This window comes from Anguilla anguilla, chromosome 3 (assembly GCF_013347855.1).
Source record: "Anguilla anguilla isolate fAngAng1 chromosome 3, fAngAng1.pri, whole genome shotgun sequence".
Classification (NCBI taxonomy): Eukaryota; Metazoa; Chordata; class Actinopteri; order Anguilliformes; family Anguillidae; genus Anguilla; species Anguilla anguilla.
This window is the reverse complement of record NC_049203.1, coordinates 14441474-14468758: the sequence shown is the minus strand read 5'-3', so window position 1 is coordinate 14468758 and position 27285 is coordinate 14441474. Positions and strand designations below refer to the sequence as shown.

At 47.9% G+C, this 27285-nt stretch overlaps 1 protein-coding gene across 1 annotated transcript; it reads right to left on the bottom strand.

Moving 5' to 3' along the window:
* Positions 1-3666: 3666 nt before the first annotated feature.
* Positions 3667-27200, bottom strand: tspan17 (tetraspanin 17). Its single transcript, XM_035407715.1, has 8 exons — positions 26651-27200; positions 11520-11570; positions 10367-10513; positions 8708-8878; positions 6269-6394; positions 6083-6130; positions 4409-4525; positions 3667-3815 (listed from the first exon to the last, which is right to left on the bottom strand). Exons 1-8 carry the CDS (start codon positions 26735-26737, stop codon positions 3750-3752), a joined length of 813 nt encoding a protein of 270 aa, XP_035263606.1. The 5' UTR covers positions 26738-27200; the 3' UTR covers positions 3667-3749.
* Between the last annotated feature and the right edge of the window lie 85 nt (positions 27201-27285).

The following is a 27285-nucleotide window of genomic DNA, read 5'->3' as shown; positions in this document are numbered from 1 at the left end:
GGGGCAGAAGAAATAGACGGTAAATGTCTATTCAGAGCCGTTTCATGACACTCCCTAGAATGAGGTAGTTTTTTTACATCGTTAAATTCTTGTTGAGTGAGGATTCGGGGCTGGTACAGAAGGAGAACACAAGCCGCTCTCCGACTACCTGGGAATTATCTGCTCCTTGGAACCTTTCTTACACTTCAGAATTAGAAAAAATAAATGCATTTGCATGTATATGTATTTTCTATATATTTACGTGCAACGTGCCTTTTAACGCACCGAAGTGCTGGAGAGACTGTTAGCACGCTAACTTGTTACCCAACGCATTCGCTCTGCAGTCCTCACTACATGGAAGAAGGCTTACGTAGCTCGCGTAGGGTTTTTTATAGGTTCAAACAGCTGGATACTTACTGAATCCATTCAGAAAAGGCATCTCTCTGAGCAAGTGCAGAAACTAGGGCGCAAAGCAGGATTCAAACCTGCAAACACAGATTCTATTGGCCCACCAGATACTCAGCAGCACATTCTTAACGGTTCCGAGTCCCAACCACTGAAGTGGAGACATTCCAAAATGGAGCTTCTTTTGGGGGCGTGGCCAAGAACAATACAGCAACAATGGATGTTCAGTACTGTACGCCAGCACCAGAAACTGCAGTAACCAGCGACCCTCCTGTGGTTACGAAGCAGAGGATAGAAGGAACACAGGAGATGATTATCTGGTAAGCCTACAGAGTCTGTGCTGCAACCTGCAAGGAGACATTGTCCTGATCGTTGCATGGCTGTCGATGGGATGCCTACTTTAAGACACGGCCATCACCAATCACTCTGACCATTACTGGCGTAAGCCAGTTACACAGTTCAGACGCTCAGGTCGAAAGCAGAGGAAGGTGGACTTGAAAACTGGCGTAAAACAGCTTAAAATAAAAGCAGCTACGGAAACGATTCGAAAGGCAAAACGTTTTCAAAGTTACTGGCAGCGCTGCGTTAGCTGCATCATCAGAAATCTACATTCAACGCGCAAGGGGCCGCGCTTTTCTCTGGAACGCTCGCATACCACGCGGGGGCAATCCACAGGCGGATGCCCTTACAGAGGCACACGGAATACAATCTAACCGCAGTGCGTCCTGCCCACAACATCAATGCATTTTAAAGTTAAAAAATAAACTTCCATAACACAACGTTTCTCATCAATTGCCGCAGAACATGGTATGAGAACACCAAGGAGAAATAAACTTCCGCTCTCGACTCGAACGCTAAGGACAAGGTCCGCTCTCCGGTTTAGCGTCACCCAATCAGGGAGACGGGGTGAAGAGGAAACACTGGAATGTGTTTTTGTTTGTACTACATTATCTTTCCCTCCTCCGGATGAGGGACGTTCTGTACGACTCTGGGGTTGCGTGAGGCTAAGAGGGGAGGAACAGCGCGGAGGAACAGCGCGGAGGAGACAGGACCGAGGGGAGGCTGTCGCTGTCGCTGTTGCCATGGTGACATATTTCGGTGCCGGCAAGGCCGGCGCAGCTCGGTCTTACAGGAGTCACATCCTCCAGCCCACGGGGGCTGGCGCAGTCTATGAGAGCCTGACATTAAATAGCATTAAACCCACCCGGCCGGGCCACTGCAAACCGCGCTTTTAATGCGCTCTGCGTCAGGGGTGCCAAACTCCAGTCCGCGGTCACTGCCGGGTTTTCCCGCGCTCCTTTTAAATCGAGCGGCAAATTCAGACCATGGTGTGTCGTGTCTGCAGCCAACTGAGGAACTATAGGCTAAAACGCGCTGAAAACCACACCCAAGGCCCCCTGGGACTGAAGTTCGAGATTCCTTCCCTACGGGCAATCCCACCGGCAAACAACGGGCAAGAATCCCAGGGGTACACCGTGAGGCCGATCCGCTTCGGGATTTCCAGACAGCTTCTGCTCTTAATTGCTTGATGAGCCCCATCATTTTATTTACCCGACATCTTTTTGATTAACTCATCAGACACAGCTGCAGGCTGCACCGGTAGCCATAGCGACGATGTTTACTGCAGTACGATATGGGAATGAACCAGCATTGGCGTATACAGCTGCTCAGAAAATTAAGCCAGGATAACCGGTTGGCACTAAAACCAGTGAACGGACACTGGCCTCCTGGAATGGAGTTATGCACCGCTGGCTCAGTGGAGAAGAGAGAAGGCCAAAGCCAGGCCTGGAGCCAGCAGGAGTGAGAGAAGGGGAGTGCTGACTGTATATACAGAGAAAGCTTTCACAAGAGGTCGGGCAGCCGGGGGAAAGGTATGGGTACAGCGGCCATGTTTCACTGCCATGCGCGTTGGTCATACAGCATGCATAAGGACACACACACACCCCTGAACACAACAGAGAGGGGGGGGGGAGGGGGGGGGGGGGGGGGGAGAGAGAGAGAGAGAGAGAGAGGAAGAGCACGTATGCCACGTCCCCTGCAAAATGCTTCCTCGCTCCTGGGATACTCATCATCCCAAACATGCAACTTTCACTTTTATGGCTACGTCACTTCAAGTGGTCACGGGAGAGCAGAGTCTCACGAACCTCTTAATGGGAGGAGCCTCTGCACAAGTGAGCAGCTCACTGACTTGTCCGAACCAACGAGAAGACTGCTCTTCACAGAAAAGCATGGTTATTGGCTGAAATCGGTGCTGCTTGCAGAGGCTCTGCCCATTTTTGGTTTCACGAGGACCCGTTCTCCCGTCACTGACTTCAGCACCCGCCCAAACCCGCCCCCGGACCCAGAGACAGTCCGCAAAAGAGCGGAGCGTGTTCAAGGGGTCGAGCATCTTCACTCTTCAACAGGAATACAATCCTCTGCCCCCCCCCAACCCCCCCAACCCCCAACCCCCCGCCCCCCAGGAGTCCCGTCCCCCCCCCCGCTCCCCATCACGCCGGTGTCAGCTCTGCCGCCGTCTCCTGGCAACGTGTGAAGGTTCTGAGCTCGTAAGTCTCCGAGGACGCGCATTCAAAAGCAGCCGATGTGAACGTCGCTTCGCCGCCGAGGTGTCGTCCAATCAAACGGCAAAACGGACGGATCGAATAAAATAAAAAAAGCCACCGGGCTGTTTTAGTTCCGCTCCGGCGACTGCAGCATCCTGACGACCTTTTTTTTTTTTTTCCTCTTCCCGATAACTATTCTCTTTCAAAACGTTAGTGGTAAATAAAAGACGAGAAGAAAGACGAAACAAAATAAAATACACACTTTAAAAAAAAAAAAAAAAACCTCGGCCCTACTCGAGGGTCCCAGGGCCCGTGCGGGAAGGGGCGAGGTTTTGGGGGGGGGGGGGGGCTCCCGATTGTACGGGCGGTCACGCTGCGCGTGTAAAGAACGAAGCGGTCCAGCTGCGGCCTGGACCTCAGTCAATAACCCGGCAACCGCCCGGCAATCAACGGGAGGGAATGGTTTCCATGGGGACGGAGGAGAGTTCGATGGCTGCGCTGCGGCAATCAGTGGCGGCGCGCGAGGCCGTGAGAGAGGAAGGGGTCTCACCGGGAACGGCCCCGCCTCCCCGCCCCCTTGGGCCCCGCCTCCCCCCCGCCCGCTCACACCCCAGGGGGGGTACGTTACCTCACATCCTTCCCACCCTTCCCCGAATACGGCTCGGAGTCCCTTCGCCAGAGGGCGGGGCAGGGGGGTTGTGAGGCGACAGGGGGCTTGGGGGGCAGTGGGTTGGGGTTTCGGGGAGACGGGGGGTGAGGGGGCTGGGGTGTGACCTCACGTGCCCCCCTGCTCCTCCCCCCAACCCCTCCACATGCATGAAGTCACCAGTTGGCCTTGACCGCTTTGATGTCGCTGACCAGATTCTGAGCCAAACAGATCCCAAATATCTGCACAGGGAGAGAAGGCGGAGCCAGGTTACACATTACAACACTTACAGCGATTCACAGCCGTCACTCAATATCAATACACATACTCACACCCAGTCCCATGTACACATAATCTGTCTCTCACAGATTATATATACCAGTGCAAACCAGCCCTGTTCCAGGAGATCTACCGTCCTGCAGGTTTTCACTCCAACCCTGACACAGCACACCTCATTGAACAGCTAAAGATCTGTATTGAGCAGCTAATTAGCAGAGTAAGTTGTGCCAAATTAGGTTTGAAATGAAAACCTACAGGATTGTAGATCTCCAGGAACAGGGCTGGTCACCAGTGATTTTTACAGCATATAATCACTGTAAAGATAATCACTTTTGATGGAAGAAAAAAAATTTTTTTCTATAAATATGAATGCCTGATAACCGGGATCATCACTTATTTCCAGGAAAGCCATTTCTCATCCTCACCAGCAGATGGCAGTGCGACCCGGTAGCGTGCTCTCTCTGCACGCTGCAAGCCTCAGAAAAAGCAGACTGCGTCAAAGCCGAAACACGCCTAGCGCCTGCTCAGAAAGGTGAGAAAAACAACACTGCCTCACCTGTAATAGTGCAATGCCCACAAATATTCCGGCAACGACTATCAAATTATCCTGCAGCCACTTCTCAAACTGTCCCACGCAGCCTTTAGTGTAGATGTACTTCTGCTGGTCCAGCTCCTGCAGGGGGGATTGCAGAGCCTTAATGCAGAAACTAAACACAGGGCTTTGGCACAGAAACGAAATACAGGCTCTTTATACAGAAACTCAACACAGGGCCTTAACACAGAGGAGACTGAACAGAGATATTAAACACAGGAGCAGTTCACTCACAGGCACACACACACACACACACACACACACGATATTCACACACAAACACAACGCACACACAGTCTTTTACACACAGATACACACGGACCCACGCACACACTCTTTTACATGCAGATACACACAGACACACCACAGACACACGCACACACACACACTCTTTTACATGTAGACACACACACAGACACATGCACGCACACACACTCTTTTACATGCAGATACACAGACACACGCACACACACGATACACGCACACACACACACTTTTACACGCGGATACACACAGACACAAACACACCCTCCCACACACCCCTCCCTTTTGAGAGTCTTTGTGGAGACAGACTGAAGGAGTCTTTTGTTTCCTTGGAAAAGCAACAACAAAACCCAACCCGGAGACTAAAATCCCAGCCAGGGGAGGGCGGGCGGGGGCGGGAGGTATTCCCAGGGGTGGCGGGGATGACGGGGGGGGGGGGGGGGGGGGCAAGGGGAGGGGGTGTTCCCAAAGGCTGCTGGGAAAGGTGGGCAAACAGCAACTCTCCCTTCCCATCCTGTAGCCTCATTCACTCTCTTTTCATCCCTTTCTTTTTTTCCACACCTCTTTCCTCTCTAAACACGCCCGGGAACAAAGAATCATTTCCTCAAACACATCAACCACAAATACCACAGGCCTGATTCACACAGCTCTGGAAGAAAAAAAGGCGTACATCTTCACAGGAAAATACCTGTGATGTTCCACTTACACGGGGAACAAAAGTTTCTTGTGCGAGCAGTGATCTCGTTCACAAATAAAATGGTTTGCTTTCTGTTCGGTAATGAAAACGGCTTTCACGAAAAAGCATCTTCCATTCAAGAATTCCATTGCTTCATAATTACATTTGAATGAGAAAGATAAGGAGGAAGCTACAAATTTCCAAAACCTTTCATTATTAAATTTAGTTATGAAGAAACGGACGTAAAAGAAATGACATTGAGAACCTGGCCTCAGACATTTTAGAACTACAGGAAAATAGCGTGAAATACCAGGATTTCACACTTTAAATGAAGATTACTTCCAGTCAATTGCTATCTATATTATTAGTTACATTACAACATCCCTAACGTTAAATTACAGACTGCATAATTATCTAGTGCGTAGTGTCTATACTGTGTGAATTAGGCAGACAGCACAGGCATAATTTAATCGCATGACATCCTGTTTTCCAATTTAGGCCCACACAACATGAACATAGACCCTCACACACACACGCACGCACACACACACACACACACGCACACGCACACACAGGAAGGAACATGCTCATAAATAAACTATAAACCATAAACCACATCACACACACTGGCCTGTACCCTGTACGTCTGCCTTCAGATCCGAGGCTAATTTGGGAACTCAATGTGAGGAAACACTCACCACTTGAAGGCGCACGTCGTAACCGCACTGCGTGTTCAGCACGTCTTCCTGCAATTCCATACAAAGAAGAAGGCACAAACTCACTGGGGTGGAAAAGAACGCTGTACGGACCGGACACGGGAGAGTGCAGACTAAACCGAACAGCGCCCCCTAATGTGTGGGAGGCTGAATGACGAGCTCTCTTACCGCTGGATCCTTGACGCAGCAGGAGAAAGGAACTCCACAGCGCTCCCTGCTGGGGTTCAGCTCAGTGCAGTTGAAGTAGATGTTCAGGTTCCAGTCATTAGGCCCATGAGCACCACAACATGACCACTACAAACAGACAGACAAATCAGCAATATTTTACAAACTGCTTAACCTACCACATTTTAACATATAATTCTTAAACTGTCACAGAGAAAGACATTAGATAATGATAGCACGATGCTACACTTCGACAGTATTGCAGGAAATTAGCTGTTACCCTATGTCAGTATTAAAGAAAATGACAGTCACACAATCTAACACTGTGATAGCGCTTCCGGAAATGAGACAGTATAACAGGAAATGAGGTATTACACCGTGGTAGAAATGACAGGAGATGGGATGTCACACTGACAATACTACAGGAAACGAGATGCTACACTCTGATTGAATCAGGGGAAATGAAATGCTCCACTGTGACCACATCATACAAAATTAAATGCTATGTTCTGATAGTGTTTCAGGAAATGATACGTTGGCTGGTTTATGAGCAGATGCCCTAATTGGACGCCACAGCACGTCAGCACACATTTTGATTGGTTCTCTGACGGCAACTGAACACACACATCTGAAGCGTGGATCGGCTCGTTCCGAGAGCTCTGAGACCTGACGCAGAGACTCCCAGGGAGAGGGTGAAAGCGCATCAGTCAGTGTCCTGCGGGCTCGCCGCGGTCAGGGGGGCGCTTTTAAGGCCGACCCCGAGCGGCGCAGGCCGCGGGGACGCCGTCCTCGGCAGGGACGAGCCCGCGCTCCGGACGGGGGACGGGAAGCGCGAGGCTTCAGAGAGCGCGGCGGCTCGTTTCCTGCCCGCGACCTTCGGGGGCGGACGCGCGTGCGGGGGCAGCCGTCATCCAGCACGGCAGGAAATCGGCGCGCCCTTTTTTTTTTAAAATCGCCGAGCGTAAACATGTGGGACATCTGGGGAGAGTCCTCGGTAATACCGCCACGCTGTTTCCGGCAGAGACATGACACGCGTCAAAAACAAAACAGCCGCTGGACAATAAATAATGCAGTGTAATGGAGTTCTGGTAAGCCAGCTTTCCACACTGTAGGACAGGCCGGGTAATCCCGTTCCTTGAGGGCTAAGTCCGTTTCTCGATTTCATGCCAACTTCTGCTTATTTAATTATGCACCAAAGGCAGTTCATTAGTAGATTAAATAACAGTAAAACATTCCATATAGGACAGAAGAATCAACTCTGGCAGTCATTTGTGAGCTAATTCATATAGCCATAATGTCGGAACACATAAAAGATTGTGCTAATTAATTAATCATTAGGAGCCGAATTTGGCAGGAAATCCAGAAATAGGAACGAGGTTCACCACTATGGCTTTCAAAAGAAACAACATCATAAGATGCGCAGGAACTGCTGTGGTTTCCACGGTCACCCTCGTCAGGCCGGACGTAGGCTTGACCGTGTAAATATGCGGAAAAACTAACTCTTTACATGCTGGTAAAATCTGAAAGCACTCCTGCAGATCGCTGGGAACTTTCAATGAGCCATACTACCAGTCAAAATGTACCTTATGTATCTTATGGAAAGGTTATTTTGTTCTTAATGTTGGTGAAAACAGATGTTTCTTTAAAAGTTTTCAGCAAACTGCAGGGCTTTTGCTGGTGTCAAAGGGTTAATGTATTTGAAATAATTACTAGCCCTCAAAATGACAGGGCTGGACTGCGGGTGTGTCTCTCACAACAAAGAGTTTCACACCACAAGAACTGGGAAAAACTCCAATTCCCATGAGCCATGCAGACAAAAAAACACAAGCAGGAGCAAGCAAGCAGGAGTCACCCAGGCATCAGACAGTCAATTATAGGAAGACCTCCAGGATTCAGAAAAACCTCTCCCTTGAGGGAGAGATGACCAGACTAGACTGGGTATGAGCAACACTGGAAACCCAAGCCCAACTGAAACGACATTTTGAGTGGAAAAGCAGCAGTTTTGGCGGGAAAAGGAGAGTGCAATGCGATCGTCATCGAGGGAGCTTTCAGGGAACGTTCCAGCCCTGTTTTCCCCCACAAGCAGCCAAGCTGCCATTTCCATCTGGCCCTGTCCCGTGCTTTACACATACACACACACGCACACTCGCACGCACGCACGCACACACATGAGAAAACCATTCCCTAACCTGAAAAGACTTCCACACTGGCAAATTCCATTTTCACTAATACACTTTTTTATATTTACACAAGACTAATATTTATTTATTCAATTTAATAAAGGTTATGTGTGTCAACAACAGTGATTATTATGATCGCACAGCTTGAAATACTTTCAAATTAATCACAGGAGCACATGGAAGAATGCATTCTTTTATGAATATTATTTTTCACAAAGACATCAAGCAAATATCGGGTCCGGGTGAAGCAGTGCGGACTTACGTAGTCCTGGGCGAAGTCGATGAGGTTCTGCAGATCGATGTCGTCTCGATAGGCCTTGACATTGTTATTGATGAAGAAGTTGAGCTGGTCTTTGATCCAGTCTTTGAAGGCAAACGCCAGGATGCCGGCTGTTAGCTCCAGGAAAAAAATGAGCCCTAAAAAAACAGAGAACTGGAGAGACCAGACATCTGCATTACTGCGCGATCCAGAACAGGAGAAACCAGGCATGTGTATTACTGTACGATTCAGAACTGGAGAAACCAGGCGTTTGTATTACTGTACGATTCAGAACTGGAGAGACCAGACATTTGTATTACTGTATAGTTCAGAATTGGAGAGACCAGGCATTTGTATTACTGTACAGTTCAGAACTGGAGAAACCAGGCATGTATTACTGAACAACTCAGAACTGGAGAGACCAGGCACGCGTATTACTGTACAGTTCAGAACTGGAGAAACCAGGCGTGTGTATTACTGAACGATTCAGAATTTGTTTCTACAGTATATTTCTACAGTTGGTTTCAGAACTGCAAAGACTAGATGTGCATTACTGCACAATTTAGAACTGTAATATATGTCAGTGTGCGTGAGGCAATATGCAATTTAGAACTGGAGAGAACCAGGCTTATGTGTGTGTGTGTGTGTGTGAGAGAGAGAGTGTATGAGTGTTTCCGTGTGATACTGCACAGAGCAGTAATGAGCAAAGAAAATCCATATTTAGCACACATATTGAAAAACAGAGCGGGAATATTCACACCTCAGGCAGACGTGCATAAATCTCCCATATTCGGCGCGTTCAGTGTGTTTGTGCGAATTCGCATTCTGCCGCAGCCTCCGAAGGTGCGAGGTAAGAGGAAGCAGAGCTGCAGAACAGGTCGGAGCAGAGGCGCAGCATCTGTCCCACGCGCTAGCTTTCTAATGCAATTTACCATAAGCGCGTCCTGCAGCTAATGCACCGGTCATCAATCATTTAGCAACTCAAAAAGCCTTTCACCACAACCGATTAAGAAAAAAAGATATATTATTTGGGTTCCAAATGTCAATTTGCTGGAAAAGACAAAAAAATATAGAAATGCTGCGGCAACTGTGAAAAATGTGAGCCGGCAGTTGCTGTTCATCTACTCGTTCACGGTAAGAGCTGTGAGTGTGTGCGCCCGGAGCTGACTTTAACAGAACAGAACAGTATAACTGGAAAATAAATAAATACTCGAAACAACATAAATATAAAGCAAGTCGAGCAAGTTATTTTCTGTTGACTATAGCAGTTTTATCTTCATGATCGTAGCTATGTGAATACGCTTCCGAATATGAACGATAATGAAAAAGAAATTTGAAAGGAACAAAGATTCATATAAAAAGCATTATTTGTGCTTTGTCGTATAACACACTCAGCTTCAGGGACATCCCAAAGCGTAGCACGGCTGGCAGTACGTTCATTCATTTGTAATATTCTAGAATTTTTCACCTTAGGTCCAGTCTGTGCCTTTACCGACTGCCATTCAAGGGGTGTGGACTCATGAAATATGGCCCAAAATAACAACTTAAAAATCTCTGGCACACTGAGTTGAACTAATCGATAAATGTGCCCCCCAGGCTTGGAGGTTTCCTGGAGAGGGTGAAGAAAAGAGAAGAAAAGAGAAGAAAAGCTTGCGCACTTACGAATTTAAGCAAGGCGGTGTTCTCCCGGAGCGCCCCGATGCAGCCGGCGAAACCCAGGATGAACATGACCCCGCCCACCACGATGAACAGCCAGACCGGGTCGAACCCGCCCAGGTCCGTGATGGACGAGATGTTGGACAGAACTCCCTGTAACGGACAGACGGACGGACGGAATACTTTAGCCTTCTGTGAGGGTGTCCGTTCGCTCTGAACTTTTTAAAACTCCAAGCCCGTGTTCTACAAGCAATCCACCAAATGGACAGGACAGCTCCAGTTCAATAAAAAGCCAGAGCGGTTATACTGGGCCACCTGGCAGAGGGTGACAGCACAGTCACGTAAAAAGCAACACTGCGCGATGTGACTGGAAAAACCACTGTGTTTCTGACCTACTCGAAACAACAATTACAAGTATACAGTTCATCTACTGAGGGAAGCCATGCAAGCAGAGGGTCTTTCAGTATCTTTGGTGGCAAAGTGACTCCGACTCGCATTACAGTGGGAGTGCTATAGGGTGCTAATGGGAGCGCACGGCTAATTAGCGAAGGCTCAGGGTGGTACCGTAAAGAGAGAGATTGGATCCCCAGCTGAGCCGTGTCTCCGCACAGGCAAACATGCTCGGCGCATCCGAGCGGAAGCGCATCGTTAGATAAATGCGTTCTTAACGGGAAGCACCGTTAGATAACACGCCCGTGACCATGGGACACGCTCCGGCTTCCTGTCCCAACGCTATCGCCCATCTTAATTAGCCAGTTCCCTTCCTTAGCGGGAAGCGGCCTGGGTTAAGTGTGGGGGGGGGGGGGGGGGCTAAAGAGCGGTGATCTACGCTGTCACAGGTTCTAAAGACACACCGCATACCCTGCTTTAACATTCAGAGTTCTGGCTCCCCACAGCTGAAGCCAAAACATTTCAATTCAATGCATCTTTTACACATGTAATTACGGGGGCAAGACCAAGGACAATACTGTCACAATGGATGTTCTCATACTGAGACATAATCATCCAAAACTCCCAGCAGTGATAAAAGAAGGAATTCAAGGGCTCATTATCTGGTGAGTCTAAGCCATCTGTGCCTGACTTTTAAAAAATTTTACTTCATATTTATTTTATTTATTTTTTTCTTTGGGTGTGGGGGGGGGGGGGGTGGTACACTCACCTTCTCCGCCCATGCCCATAATCCAATTCCAAGGAAAGCCGCTCCCAGCAACTGGAAAGAGAAAAACACCCACACACACAAAAAAAATCACAGATCAATAAATCAGCGAAACTTAACGCAGCCTTAACGCAGTTCCCAGAACACGGGGCACATTTACGGGGAGCGGGGTGTTCCCACACACCGCCGCGGCCCGGCGGGTTCCGCGAGCCGCGGAAAATGTTTCACTCTCGACGGGTGCGGGGCGGTTACCGTGGTAACCACAAACGCAAACAAAATCGCGCTCCAGTTTCATTGGCTCCCGCCCTGAGGAGAGAGCGCTTCAGGGCAAGGTACGGCACGTCCGTTCCTTCGAAAGCCGCCGCCCGGGCGGCAGATCAAATCCCCAACGCATCTGCAGAAATGAAGTTCAGCACAGAGCGTCGGAGAGCGGCGCGTTGCCCCGGTCAGGGCTGCTCGTTCACAGCCGGCGAAACGCACGTGGACCGCACCGGACCGCGGCAGCTCACGGTCAGGCCCTGCGGTCACTCACAGAAACTCAAACAGGCCAAGCCGCCGTAATGCCACTTAGGACTTCATGATTAGGAACCGTCGTTGTGTTCCGCTTCGGAAAGGACAACCTTCTGACCGATTGAAATTTAATAGACCAGTTATAATGAACCATTTTGAGGTTCATGGCCTCCACTTACTGTCGTAAACGCAGTCCCAAACTGCCACCAAATCGGCCGGGAACAGGCATTTACTTTCACGTGTTCTGCACAAACCGCCAATTTTGCTAGCTAAAAAAAAATGCAGTAGCATTTTGTTAAAATAACTTAATCTGTAGGCTTTTACTGGCTATCGCCCAGCTTGGGGAAATGTGTCCTGTTTATCTCCTCTCTAGAACACTAGCATAAGAGCTCTGTGCTGTATACTCAAATTTAAGTACACAAACTCAAATTTAACCTTCTTTGTAGAGGATGTGACTCATCTTCATTTGCCTATATACAGCTAACTAGCTAATGGTACATGTAAGTGGATAGTGATGTGGCATTAATGGTATAATTTAGTCACTTTAGCAGCCTGTGGCAAATCTGGGAAAACCTGAGTTAAAAGGCAGCACTTATAGCCGTGGTTGTTCCCTACAGCAGAGCTTCAGTAAATACCCCAAATTATACGGTATATGATAATCTGTGCGTTTAATCTGGCCCGGCCATTTCCAGCCTGTAATACGGTTTACGATGGGGGTAAAGACGCCTAGCGCCTGCTTGGTGGACACGGGGAAGGACCCTGGCTTCCCACTTCAATTAAAGCAGGGACGTCACCATGTCAACCATCACCATGTCAACCATATTTTTTCTGGGTGATGGTCGACGTTGTGACGTCTCCTCCTCCTCTCTACAGACCTCCTCCTGCCTCATCTGTCCCAACTGCTGGTGTATATACATAAATACATTTCACAGTCAGCATTCACTTGCCTGTGCAAGGCCACATCTCTATTGTACTGGACTCATCTTTAAAGGATAATTTTGCCCATATCAAATTTTTGTTCATCCATCTTGTGATATAAATGCAATTCTAAGTACTGTATATATCATATGTATTTTAAGTGAGTTCAGTGATATCTTCTTGTGAAACTTCTGGTTCCTGTTCAGCTTTGTGTGGTGGTCCTGAGGCCTCAACACTGCAGCCAGGACAGGCGCGATCTCACAGGAAAAGCTCAGAGGAAAGACAGGAGGGGAGTGGTCTGCATGATGTAACTCTAAACCCAGGAACTCTGGGACCAATCAATACGCTGAAATACTCTCTCTCCCCTTTTCCTCTCGCTTTCCCTCACTCACTTTCCTCTCTCACTCACTCCCTTTTCCCTCTCTCTCTCACGCTCTCTCTCTCCCCCCCCTTTCCCTCCCTCTCTCACCACACATCTTTGATTACCGCGCACAGTTGCTGTGGTGACGGTGAAGGCCGATAGGAAAGGCGCGGTATCGATACGCTCAGGGCAGAGCCAGGAGCCAGCGCCACGCTCTCCAGCTCGGCAGGGAACGGGCTCCGGCTTCCCCTAATCTGCCCTCCGCGGTTTCAGCGGCCGCGAAGGGGCGAGTAACGGCAGCTCCGCCCCGCAGCAGTATCCCACAATGCCCGGCATCGAGACACAACACGCTCTGTTCCCATCAACAATCCTCACTGCGGCTGTAAAACAGCCAATCCCTCCTGGAGCTAACGTCTCCCCAGCTAACGTTACATAGAGCTCCACAAGCTGCAGGCAAGCCTTTTAGCACGGCAGCCAGCTAGCTGCTCTGTTTGTGACCTCAGCTGACACAGCTAGCTAATGATACGTCTTTATTCCAAGAACACATTCGCCCACTACCTGCCAAAGGAGACAAAGGTTGCAGTTCCCACGGACACACAGTCTACCCCTCCCCCCTTAGCATTTTTCTATGTAAGGTATTAGAAAGAGGCAACGAAAGAGGTGACAGGACAGGTGTTTACACGCACTTTTGAAGTTCAGAAGCACAGCTGCCACAAAATTTGCATTGACGAAGCGCAGCGAAACGTGCTGAGCGTGGAAGAACCAGTCCAGCACAATTCTGGATATCCAATCTGTTCTCTGAAAAAAAAAAAACTCATAAAAAATTGCACTGTTAAAAAGGATCAGGTTTAGCGCTTAAAGGAAACCTCTGATGGGAAGAAAACAGAACACGGAGACAATGGCAAAGGGGAAGAACAGGTATCATTTGGTTCCCGTTTCAAATCCTCTCACATTTTGATCATTCGCTTTTTTAAACGGCTGGGGAGAAATGCACTGTGGGATTGCTGGCTCTTTGTCATCTTGTGCTAGCAAAACCCCCATCCAGGGTTGGCCAGCATTAGCTTCAGTGCTGAGGGTGTGGTAAGAGGTGCGGAGGGGCGTCCTGTGTAACAAGGACTTGTTTCACACACACACACACACACACACACACACCTGACAGAACTCCACTGAGGGGACACCTGCCCATCTGCGATGCAACCAGGAGTTCCTGCTCAGCTGGAATAATGAAGCAGCTTCACCACACTACAGCCCCTGGGGCTACTGAGGGGAGGGTGCATATATCAGCACATACACGGACTGCGGTAGACTGCAGGCCTCCCAGGGGGGCCAGAGGGAACGCGGTGTATCCAGCATGCGTCAGTGTATCAGCATATGAGTGCATCAGTACGCCACTGCACCGCTACATCAGAAAACGAGTCATCATTACCTCAGAGCACCAGCATCGCTGTGTAACAGTACCCAAAGGCACATTCAATCAGCCAGCCGGCTACGCTCATGCTACATTTCAGCGCGGGATGAAGCTCGAGGACCAGGGCGGCATAGCAAACCGTGAGGTCCGGTAGCGAGCCACAGACCCAGAGAGCAGAGCAGAGCAGAGCAGAGGGGAGGGGAGAAGCGTTAGCGTGTGCGTACTCTGCATGCGGACTCTATAATCTCCGCTCAACCACAGCTCCACAGCCCCCTCGCGCAGGGCCCACCGGTGCCAGCAAGCCTCCGACATCACTTCCTGGTGGAATTAAAGACCCGCTTCTAAGGAAGCGCTCCTAACCACAGGCTGTCGGGGAACGCAGAGCTGGAGGGTAACGATAGCCGAGCATCCAAGCACAGCGCTTTAATGGCGCCAAGGACCCACTGAAGTACAGTGCGGCTCGATTCATTCACGGAGAAACCGCCCCTTCCTGTTCGGCCTGTACCAGGATTCCGGCACCCATCTGTTGCACGTCTGGTCACGCTGTTCGTTTGAAATATTAATATTCTCAACACCGCTGCATAGCGCAAGCTTCGCTACAGCAGCAGGTTCAGCGGTATTGTATGCTGTCTGAATGAGCTGCAAGGTTAGCGGTATTGTACGCATTCTGCTTGTGCTGCAAGGTCAGCGGTATTGTACACATTCTGCTTGTGCTGAACGGTCTGCGGTATGTTACATGCTCTGATTGTGCTGAAAGGTTAGCGGTACTGTCCGCATTCTGACTGGTCCAAAAGGTTAGCGGTAATGCACACATTCTGAGCATATCGAAAGGTTAGCCATATAGCACACATTCTGAAAGTGTTGAAAGGTTAGCAGAATAGTACATGTTCTGGTTGCGGCGAAAGGTTAGCAGTATTGTAAACATTCAGAATGTGCTGAAAGGTTAGCAGTATAGCACACATTCTGAAGGTGCCGAAAGGTTAGCGGAATTGTACATGTTCTGATTGTGGCGAAAAAGGTTAGCAGTATTGTACACGTTCAGAATGTGCTGAAAGGTTAGCGGAATTGTACATGTTCTGAATGTGCCGAAAGGTCAGCAGTAGTGATGGGCGATGTATCCCAAGAATAATTACTGAATGCAATAACGGTTGCAGCCACCGTGCTGTACTGCCTTTCATTTCATCTTTCTCTCTTTAATTATACCAGATGTGGTAGTAAACAACAACACTTGTGAGGCCGGGCGGGACGCTTCCGGAAAAAACGTGACCACGGTTACCTATTGGGTGACCATAAGACGGCCAATCGGCAGCAAGGCCTTGGAGCTGCATTCTGATTGGACGCTGGGACGCAAACCATGTTTGCAGATAATGCAGGACAGCGTCACAACAGACACGCTCGACTCAGAGCTGTCCCTGTTCTCTGCCTTTGTCTCCTTCGCCATCCTCCCCTCTCTTCCCCCCCACTGGGAGAAGAAGTGGTTGCCAGGGAGACGGCCCACCATTCCCATTAAGACACCCACCCATTACCAACCATCCCCAGTGCCTCTCCCAAGTCGTAAAAGTAGGAACGGGTCCCGCCTCCACTGGTCGTTACCATGGGGACCCAAGCAGCCGCCCCCTCAGCCCCTTCCTGCAGCCTGTAATCTACACTGCAGCTGAAAGGCCTTCGCCCCCAGTCAGGCTGAGCACGCCATTCAGCCACAGGTCAGCAGTTCACGCTTAACGTCTTCACTGCCTCCCGGTCGCGCCAATTCTTCCCAGAATGCCGATGCTGTAAACGTGTGGGGGGAGGGGGGGGGGGGGTTCTCCCAGAATACCAACACTAAGACCGTATGGGGATTCTCTCGGACAAACCTAAAGGCTTTCTGCCTCCAGACCAATCAGGGCACACAAGTCCACTCAGTCCCTTCACACACCGGGATAATCAGTGGGGGGGGGGGGTGACAGGGCGACAGTGGGAAAGCCACCAATCCTTTTTATTTTACTCCAGACTAATCCAATAAGATTACACAGACAGAGCAGAATGGGGAAAGTGAAGTTTACTCTGCCAGGCTCGCTCTTCTTTGCTTGTTAGACTCATCAGACTGAGCTGACAAAGCCATCCTATTAATTAAGCCAGCAAGAGAAGATTCGGCTCTCTTTTACATTACAAACCTGTCGACTTTCCTCTGTTGCACTCAAATTCACGTGAGAAAAGCAACACAGCCATTTCAAGTAGGTCTAAGCTCTGTAAAGGTAAAGACTGCAGAGACACCAAGCAACAATAACCACCAGCCTTTGCCGCACTCACTCTACAGTAGCAAAACAGTTGCTGTTTTTACAATGTACAGGCTAGTCGCTCCTCAACCTGTTTGTTTTTCCATTTTTATTGAGGGAACAATGAAACTTTTTACAAGAACAAATCTGTCACTGCTCTTGCAGTGGTACAACTTCCAGAAACAAAACTGTCACGGTTATAACAGAATAACTTTTTTTATTTACAGTAACAAACCCGTCACAATGGAACATTTCACAGTGCGAGCCCGGTAAAAGTTTGGAGAAATGGTTTAATCAATGGAACGGATTCCTGTCCCCTGCAAGTGCCATATTTTATCAGGAGACAGAATGGTTATGGGCCTAATAGCCCAGGCTGGTGTGCATTAGGCTGCAATTACCACAGGAAATACGCAGGTTAGCAGGCCACAGCCTCCGTTAAAAGCTGCAGTACGGGAGAGGAGAGCCGAAATGGAGTCTCTGAGCGCTCCACCTCTAACACTGAGCGTTTCAACACCGCCGATTCTTCTGAAACCAATTAAAAACAGGCAGAGCTGCCTGCTTTACCGGCGAGCCCTTTGCTGAACCCGCCAAGTCCGTGCAAAAAAACTTCATGAAACAGCTTCATCTCTTTCATATTCTTTCACAGTTCCCATCAAACACGATCAAACACGGTCTAAAAACAGCATGAGTCTAGTGTTTTCTTTCCACCATTTTATATTATCTAGGAAAAGGCTCTGTATAAGAAGCACTGTATAGCCTAAATAAAGTCAGATATGATTGTGTCCATGCAGGGATGTGGTATGTAAGAAGGATATCACACACTCAGAGGCCACAGCTGGGCAGTATTTCAAATGCATATTTATTTCATATGTGATACGGCTTGCTTGCCTCTTTTATATGGTTTAGGCTGTGCCTGCGTACCACCTGTGAAGCAGCCATCAGCTCCACCATGTTAATGGCAGTTTATACGCTTAATTGGGAGGTAGGTTATTTTAAAACATTAAGTGTATTTTTGGCCACCCCTGTGGGTAGGGACGGGGGCGGGGGGGGGGGGGGGTTTTGGGGGTGCACGGTAACGGCGTGCGGGAAGAGCCCGCCCCCCCGGAGAACCGATCTGTCCCGGGGCCGCGTGGGAGGGGCGCGCCTTTGTTCTTGCCCGCGACGGCACACAATGGCGTCGGGCGACAATACCGCCGAGCGGCACTCGGCACAAAGGCCCCGCCGTGGTGAAAAGGGGCCCCCCGGAGGAAAAGGGGGGGCGCCATTCCTCCCCCGCGGGGGCCTCGTCCTCGCAGATGCCGTGGGAAGACGGTCCCCCGCACAAAGACGAGCCCGCTGCTCCTTTGGCCGCCGCCCTCATTTGAATATGTAAAGGGGCGGCGGAACGGGTGGGGGTCAGAGCCCGAGTCCGCCGCGGAGCGCCGACGTATCATTCCACCGTCGTACGCCCTTAACTGATCACCTCACAACCCGCCTTCTTTTAATGACAATCCACCGCTCATTTCAATTAACAAAGAGCCCACATCCACCATAGATTCTGTCCTGCAATTTAAATATGTAGAAGCTCTTCTGTGCATTTATTTTATTGTCTTGACTACTGTAATGCTCTCCATTCAAGTTTAAATGTCCACATTTTCCTGCCAGCAGCTAGCATAAAATGCTACGACTAGGCTTTTAACTGAGAAAAATCAATTACCTTTAAGGCATTCCATGATCTACCCCCTAAATGCATCTTATTGCTACTGATCTCCATCTACCAAAAAAAAAAACTCTGAGGTCAGCAAATAAGACTTCTCAGCATCCCAATGATGTGTCTTAAAAGAAAAGGGAGAAGTTGTTTGCTCTAAGTGGGCCAATACAGCATGTCAAAAAGCATCAGGGCGGGGTAGAAAGCTTCTAGTTTCAATTAGGAAAACACATATTTTTCAAATGCACTAATAACTATCCACAATTCCATTATTATCCCACATTATTTAAATGGTCTATTGCTTCCTGTACTCTCTTTAAAAATGTGCGTACCTTTTTGCTTTATCGTATCCTTTCACTGTCTGGAAAAGTGCTTTGAGCAACCTGAATGAAAAACTTGGCATTAAGTTTGCGATTGCAAATACAGACATCTTTATTTTTTTATCCGTCTGGTAAACAGTTTCCAAAAATAATTGGTATTTTTCTCCTCCATTGGTTGTTGTATCTGTGAAGTCCCCCAGGGGTTCTTATTAGGACCGGACTTGTTATTGACTTGCATGATACCCCCTCGCCAATTAGGCTACACCGCAGTCGAAGCACAACATGTCTTTTAAGCTAACTGCTGAACAGATAATACCTATGTGTCGGTAAATAAAGGCAACATAAGTGATGACCATGACTGCCTTGCTGATATTACACGCTGGATACTTCAGACATTACACTGACTGCAGTTCTGATACTGAGCACAAAGCTATGGTCCACTTCAACCAGCATGAAAACATGAAGCCCACATGTAAATCTAGCAGTAAAAAAATATGGCTAAAAAGGTCTACCTTAGTCTAAAACTATGGCATTTGAAAAGATATTCTAGTCGTGTAATAGATATGTCTGTTTCCAAATCTCTTTTTGGCATTCGCAGAATATCTGGGTAGTGATCTTAAAGACATGACCACCAACCACCATAATGCTCAATATTTGCATGAAAATATTTTAATATCCAAGTCAAAAGGGGGTCTAGACTTGCAGGGATTATAAACATTACTGAGATTCAGTGCCAGTCAACACCACTACTGTACTACTGATCTTTCAAAACATATCCTTATGCCACTGATCCCAGAACAGTATTATGCAGCAGCAGACTGAAGCTGTACCAGTCACATAACGGCACAAACGCAGAGGGAAAAAGGAATTCAATCCGGTAGGTTCTGGAAAGCATAGCAACCTGAGACTGGAAGGTTCAGATCATAACTAAACCTGAGGGGAGCCTGAGCAGACTCTTCTGGCAGCTCTTTCAGACACCATTACTCCTCACCCGAATTCCTTTTATTACCCCTCACCCAAATTCCTTTTAGCATTTACCCTTTATCCATCTCAACACGCTGCTCTCCTGCACACACAAGGGTTAACCAAATTACCCCATTCCATTCCACCACGCATGCTTTATCTTTAATCCAAATCCACAAACTGGATATACGGTCTTTTTGCACTTTACACAAACAAGCCAAAACACACCACTTGTTTATACATGCAAGTGCCCATTTACGCAAGAATGTACGTGTGCACGCGCACACTTTAATGGACGTACGAGCGCATGCACACACACGCACGTGCGCACACACACACTTTAATGGACGTACGAGCGCATGCACACACACACACACGTGCGCACGCACACATTCACTTTAATGGATGTACCTGCACAAACAGTGAGTGTCAGGACAGCATGTGAACCTGAGGGGAGAGCTAGTGTGTGTGTGCTGTTCACACTGCAGTGCGGTTGTGCCGTATATCAGCACTAAAAAATAAAGCACCAATATCTAAAAACGGTACCATACCAGCATTTTACTAAATTCCATACTTCATGAAAATGCGCCTAACACTACTTTCTATTGCAGCAAAACGAATGCTATCCACTGGAAAATAAATATTTTGCCTTAAAGAAAGGAATAGGAAAGGAAAGGAATACTGACGTAGTGGGCGTGGCTAGTGCCCTGTGAGTGTGTGGAGCTGTGAGTGAGAGAAAGCTGGTGGAAAGATGTGCAGCCCTGTATCCTCACAGAGGAAGATAATCTAGATCTCAAGCAGTTCACACTGACTGTCTCCAACCGGTTGGAAAGCAGGGCGGTCGAAGTGAGAGGGGTCAACAGAAGTGGTACACAAGTAGGCATTCATGGAATAAAAGATTCAAATGTACAACACTTTTTAATGTAACTATTTTTAGGCTCGCTTTTTTTTGTTATAGCATAAAATTGCAGCGCATGTTAATCTTTTTGCAGTCATGCATAATTGCATACCACTTATGTCGACCCCCAAGGCAGTTCTTTGCCTCCAAAGCCAATGATAAAAGCTCAAAAGTTTCGCCATGGGAGGTAACACATCCACCCCAACGCACCCCTCGTTTAAGTGCAGTGCTGCTGTTCACAAAGTGCTCACAAGTTTATTTCAGATTCTGTGTGTCAGACAATTTGTTAATAAGTATCTTTGAAAAGATATGCCACGTTTACATTTCATTTCATGAGAAATTCTTGGTTATCAGTGATTTATTGTGGTATGGATTTTGTATCAATATCAAGGTACCAAAACTGGTATTGGTATCGAAGTCAATATTTTGCTATGAGAACAACACTATACTACAGGATGAGATTTGTGAGGTCTGACTGGCGCGACTGTAGAATGCTAACAGGCTGACAGTCTGGCAGGTCCCAGCATGCACTGGGGACATATGTGCATCCACACATCCGCAGGCCAGGCGAGGTGGGGTGGGGAGGGGTGATGTGCACACATAGGAGCACAGAGAGGGGGGTGCAAAGTGGGAGATAAGCACTCGCAGGGGAGAGAACGTGAGCGACAGCATGAGCTAAGCTACGACACGCGGCCAGCTCTGGCTCGCTCTGATGGGACGCGACACGAGAGACCAGATCCATTCACACATCCACGCGTGCAGCCACAACAACACTGATCCTAGAGCAGTCCGTTTCTCCACACACGATGGCGGGGCACTGCAATCGTTACCAGGCAAGCTGATCCAGGGTCAGTACCCAAAGGCAGCTGACACCGGAGACCCACTTCATTGGCACCTCCGCTAAGCACCCAGCCGACCCAGAACCGATCCAGTGCGGTGGGAAATGCAATCAGGTAAACTGATCCAAGATCAGTACCTAAGGAGAGCAGACAAGGGCACCAGGCATCCCTGTACAGTCAGTATGAGATCATAACTGGAAGCCTTATGCTTCCAGGAAAATAATATAACTGTCAATAGTAAAAACTGAGTCATCAAGAAAGCTGTACTTGCTCAACTTCATTATTCTCTGACTACAGAAGAGTTCACCTAATCAAACCCCGGCTTCAGACAAAAGCAGCAATCCATGCCCAGCACAAACCTGTGTCACTTGGGTGACTTTTCCTGGACTTCAGGCAGGTGAGAAAGCTCCCCTGCCTATTCTCACCGTGTTGCTCGGTAACAGTGAGAGGGGGAGGGGCCTAGCAGACAAACAGCCACAGAGTCGACCAAGGTTTACACACATGCAAGAAAGATACACCCGCGCTGACACCATCGCCCCCACGAGAGAAAAAACACGGAGAAAAAGAAAAACAAAGAGAGGGAAGAGCCAGAGCGATAAGGAAGTCGAGAGTGAGGAATGTTCCGGCCTCGTTTAAACTGAAAACACAGCTATCATTGCAGAGCTTCCTCCTTTTATCTGGGTTTCTGGGATCAATAATTAGGGAAGGGGCGTAGTTCTGGAGTCCCTGAGCGTTCTTAATGACAGCCACATGCTCACCCCAGCAGGAGAGCCCGTGTTAAAAGCAAGGCCAAAAGGCAGTTATCTTTCTGGAACGTGCAACTGTCGAGTCCGTATCTGCGGTCTTTTCCCCCAACGTCACTCCGACTCTGCAGAGCGCTTTGCAGATGTCGTCTCCACATCAGGAGAAATCACCAACACGCACCCAATCTGCAGCTCTTCAGTACATCAGTGAGAAAAACAAACCCAGTCCGTTTGTTTTATTCCATGTAACAGCAGACCTCGAAGAAGAGGCACAGAAAGTAAGAATTAGCCTATATCTGAACCGTGCTGAAGATAAGAGAGCAGTCTCTCTCAAGGTTCTGAACAGTGTTGAGAACAGAGAGCAGTCTCTCTCAAGGTTCTGAACAGTGTTGAGGACAGTGAGCAGTCTCTCTCATGGTTTGGAACAGTGTTGGGGACAGAGAGCAGTCTCTCTCAGGGTTTGGAACAGTGTTGAGGACAGAGAGCAGTCTCCCTCGGGGTTCTGAACAGTGTTGAGAACAGAGAGCAGTCTCTCTCAGGGTTCTGAACAGTGTCGAAGACAGAGAGCAGTCTCTCTCAGGGTTTGGAACAGTGTTGAGGACAGAGAGCAGTCTCTCAGTGTTTGGAACAGTGTTGAGGACAGAGAGCAGTCTCTCTCAGGGTTCTGAACAGTGTTGAGGACAGAGAGCAGTCTCTCTCAGGGTTTGGAACAGTGTTGAGGACAGAGAGCAGTCTCTCTCAGAGTTTGGAACAGTGTTCAGGACAGTGAGCAGTCTTTCTCAGGGTTCTGAACAGTGTTGAGGACAGAGAGCAGTCTCTCTCAGGGTTCTGAACAGTGTTGAGGACAGAGAGCAGTCTCTCTCAGGGTTCTGAACAGTGTTGAAGACAGAGAGCAGTCTTTCTCAGGGTTCTGAACAGTGTTGAGGACAGAGAGCAGTCTCTCTCAGGGTTCTGAACAGTGTTGAGGACAGAGAGCTGTCTCTCTCAGGGTTCTGAACAGTGTTGAGGACAGAGAGCAGTCTCGCTCAGGGTTCTGAACAGTACTGAGGACAGAGAGCAGTTTCTCTCAGGGTTTGGAACAGTGTTGAGGACAGAGAGCAGTTTCTCTCAGAGTCCTGAACAGTGTTGAGGACAGAGAGCAGTCTGTCTCGGGGTTATTAGAGGGCTTTAATGGAGAATTATCCAGAATGAAACCCCATGAGGCAAATCCCAGATCCTCTTTGAGTTCAATACAAACACTTGCATAAGAATACCTCAGATGGGGTGAGAGGTAGGCTGGACTCACAAAGCTTTGTTTCTGCATTATTCCACCGGATGAATTCTAGGTACACAGGACCGAAGATATGAAAACAGAACTGATAAGAAAACCATAATGAAAAGGATATTACACCAGCACTGATCTCCATCAACAGCGGCCCACCATCTCTCCTGTCTACGCCACAGTGAATTAGAATAGATTTTCTTCCGGCATAAGGCTAGCCAACCAGTGAAAGGAAAAAAAATAAAAAATACCCCAGGACTCTAAACTGATGGAACACCGTAGCTCGTAGCATGAATACCAAAATCCCGACGACCTTTCCCGCCAATTTAAACCGAGCCACCTCCGCTGTCAAGGGCATTTCATTACCAAGATTACGGTGGAGGGCGGGCGGGGAAAAGGGCCTGACGGACGCACGAACGATCTCCAATCGCAGAAGGAGAAGAAAGAATGCGGCCGTGCGACACCGCCACAGGCCCTTCTCGCTCTCCAGGCCGCGCATTCTGTCACAGCGCGCAGGACAGACGCGCTGTGCGACGGCACAAAGACGCGGCTTTCTCAGGCCGCGGCACAATGCCCTATTGTCTCGGCTACAGTGCGGAACTAGCGCACGTAAGCAGGGCCTCTATCTCGAAACGCGTCAGCCGGGAACGCCGGGGCGGGGTTACGGAAAACACTGTCGCTCGGCAACATGTTTGCTGACGGTGCGAAAAAAAACAACAAAACAACTTTAATTGGCTAAACCTGAGGATAATCAGTATTACTGCTCAAAGTGCGGGGAGTGGGGGTGGGGGGGGGGGGGGGGGGGTTTAAGAAAACACACAGCTCTATTTTAAGACGCCGCTGGATATCCCCTCCCCTCCCCCCCCCTTCTGAGCCAGAATGTAAATGAAGTTCTCACAAATCAAGCGGCAAATTGAAAGACACCAGGCCTAATGTTTCGCTGAGGCGTCGCGTCGCGGCTAACGGGATTGGCGCGCTTTAATTGTTTAACAGTTTTAAGCGTTTCGTCTTCGCCCGGCGAGGAGCCCACGGTGACACGCACAGCAAGGTCGAGGCTGCCAGGCTCAGAACGCTTTATTTCACAGCGAGGCCCAAAGGACTGCACCAGCACTGACAGCTCTTCAATACAGCCCAATACAAGACACAGAGACTGGATTGAGACATTATACATTCACAGCATTTTATTACATGCACGTTCATTTACACCTGTTCAAAATGTTATTTTATGCATGTAAATTGTTGTATAGAAATAAAGTAAATAAAGAGAATTCCCATGTTAACTTTTTTTTTTTTTACAAAAATATCAGATCAAACCCTATAATTATTAGATCTCAACTAAGCACCATTACAAAAAGCAACATCGTAGTTTTGAATGACTACTACTGTAAATGCATGGAACCAATACAACTAGAATCTGCAGACACAGAACTTCGACCATCCTTCCAGTAGTACCACAGCTACCAAGTAAGAGGCCCAGTTGACATCAGAACACCGTGGATCAGGAAAAGGAGAACACAAAAAAAGCCAAGTGAGATGGATATGATATTCATTCATTCTCCTTCAGCTCCGTTTCACCAATACTCTACAGGGACGTACCCTTTATGACACCCCCTCAGGCACCCCAGTCCAGACACCCCAGTTTAGTGATTTAAGCCATAAACACATTTTGTTCAGAAAGAGCAGGTAGCGGCACCAGAGATTACGCTGCCAGCTGACCTCAAACCCAGCAGAGGGCAACTGAGGCTTCACTTCAAAGCAAACTGTTAAAGAGGGAGAAAAACACTAGTGTTGAATCAGTGAACCTCTCCCTTTGGGCTCTGAATTTGATCCAAGCACATGCAATGAATCTAATGAGGGAATTTAAATTCACTTCATATACTTGCACCCCTTAGGCTGGGCCAGATCTCATATAATTACACCTTAACTAGAACTATGCAGTCATTCCAATCAAGCTCTATAATGTCCTTATGAAATGGATACAGCAGTCATATTTCATACCATACTGAATTCCACATAGGCCACTATTCTGCCATTAGACTGAAATAGACATAGCAGACCATACATGATTGTATTCTTTGTTCATTTAAATATATGTCAGGTTGTAAGAGGCTAGCAAATTCCCTGGACACAGAAATTGTAAGGTTTTTTTTTTTTAAACATGGAACTTTGCATTGGAATCCACTAGTAGATGTTACGATCCATGGGCTATTTTGAGAAACATTTTGCGGTGGAAACTACGTGCTGTTGATATTGCAGTCAATGTTACTCACTTGACTACTTTATCTAGATACATTTACTTGTTCGGAGGTTAGGTAACGTTACAGCTAGGTCAGCTATCGACTGATGCAGGGATCACTTTAGTGCACTAGATTACCATTATAACACACAGCGAAGTTAGCACGACAATAGCTATTTTATAGTCAGAACTTGACAGCTTTAATGCATCTCGTAGCAAAGCCATTGTGGTAATGTTGCCGTAAAAGTACAACATAATAACGTTAATAACCGTTAACCAGATAACTAGTTGTTTGACATGAGTAGCCAAAGGATAATCCGTAATGTCTGTGAATGAAACTATTTTACCTTAAATTAAATTCCCAGTTTGGGATAACGAACGTAGCTCTACGCTGGCAAAACGTTAAGCTTGCCAAGAAGCTGGGCGACCTGCTTATTGCTTACCTAGACTGTGTAGTTATCACAAAGACAGGATCGGCTAACGTAAGCTAGCTATAATAATGGTATACAAGCTAGAATGCTCTGTTGTTGCTCTCTCTCTCTGATTTCCTGTCATTTTCCTCATAACAGAGGCTTTGATCTCCTGAAAATAAGCTGTTAGCCAACTGTAGCCAACTCACTACACATTTCGTTAAGACTGCATGAAGACAGTGAATCCCCATCAACCCACACACCTTGTTGGACAAGTAGCATAAACGAGTTATAAGCAACAGTGAAAATTAATGAAAACACTTACCCAAAATATAATGTTGAATCCAAACAAAAAATATTTCACGCAGCAGCTAACTTCTGCTCCTTTAAAATGATGATGTTTTCTGCTCATTCTTCTCTAACTAGCAGCTAGCTAGCCAGAAGGCTAGCTGCTGGTGTTGAGCTGGCTAGCAATATGATACAAAATCAGAGCAGAAATGTGTCCAGCAACTTGCTATCTACCAGCTAAGCGAAATGTAAACATACATACCAACGAAAGAAAATGTAACATCAAAACAATAGGCTAGCTAGCTTTCTAGCGTTTTGGCTGAGCAGCTAGCCATCGAAGCTATCCATCTTTGATTCGCTAGATAGCTCGTTAGCTACGAAGGCGACGTTTGACTTGATCTTTAAATCAGCATTGTAGCCTAGTTAGTTAGTTGTTAGCTGCATACAATCCAGATATACGCAGCGTGTCATCTGATTGTTTTGATGACTTCAACCTTGCAAATGTTGAAGAAAACAATGCTCGTTTGCAGAGCTGTTCTGAAGAGAAGGGACGCCAGTGTAAACCATACGAATCTAACACTTATTTTCCACAGGGACCTCCAATGGAACCTACCGATATTGCAGGAACTAGCCGATGGAGGTTTTTGGGATTGTTAGGGAAAGACCTCAGCC

Bases quoted from the DNA above. Each gene is read 5' to 3' on its own strand.
- tspan17 (XM_035407715.1), bottom strand. From the start codon at position 26,737: ATGAGCAGAAAACATCATCATTTTAAAGGAGCAGAAGTTAGCTGCTGC. The intron at 6,131-6,268 runs GTAAGAGAGCTC...ATGGAATTGCAG, and splicing joins GCTGCGTCAAGGATCCAGCG to GAAGACGTGCTGAACACGCA. The intron at 3,816-4,408 runs GTGAGGCAGTGT...CTCCCTGTGCAG, and splicing joins TGGGCATTGCACTATTACAG to ATATTTGGGATCTGTTTGGC.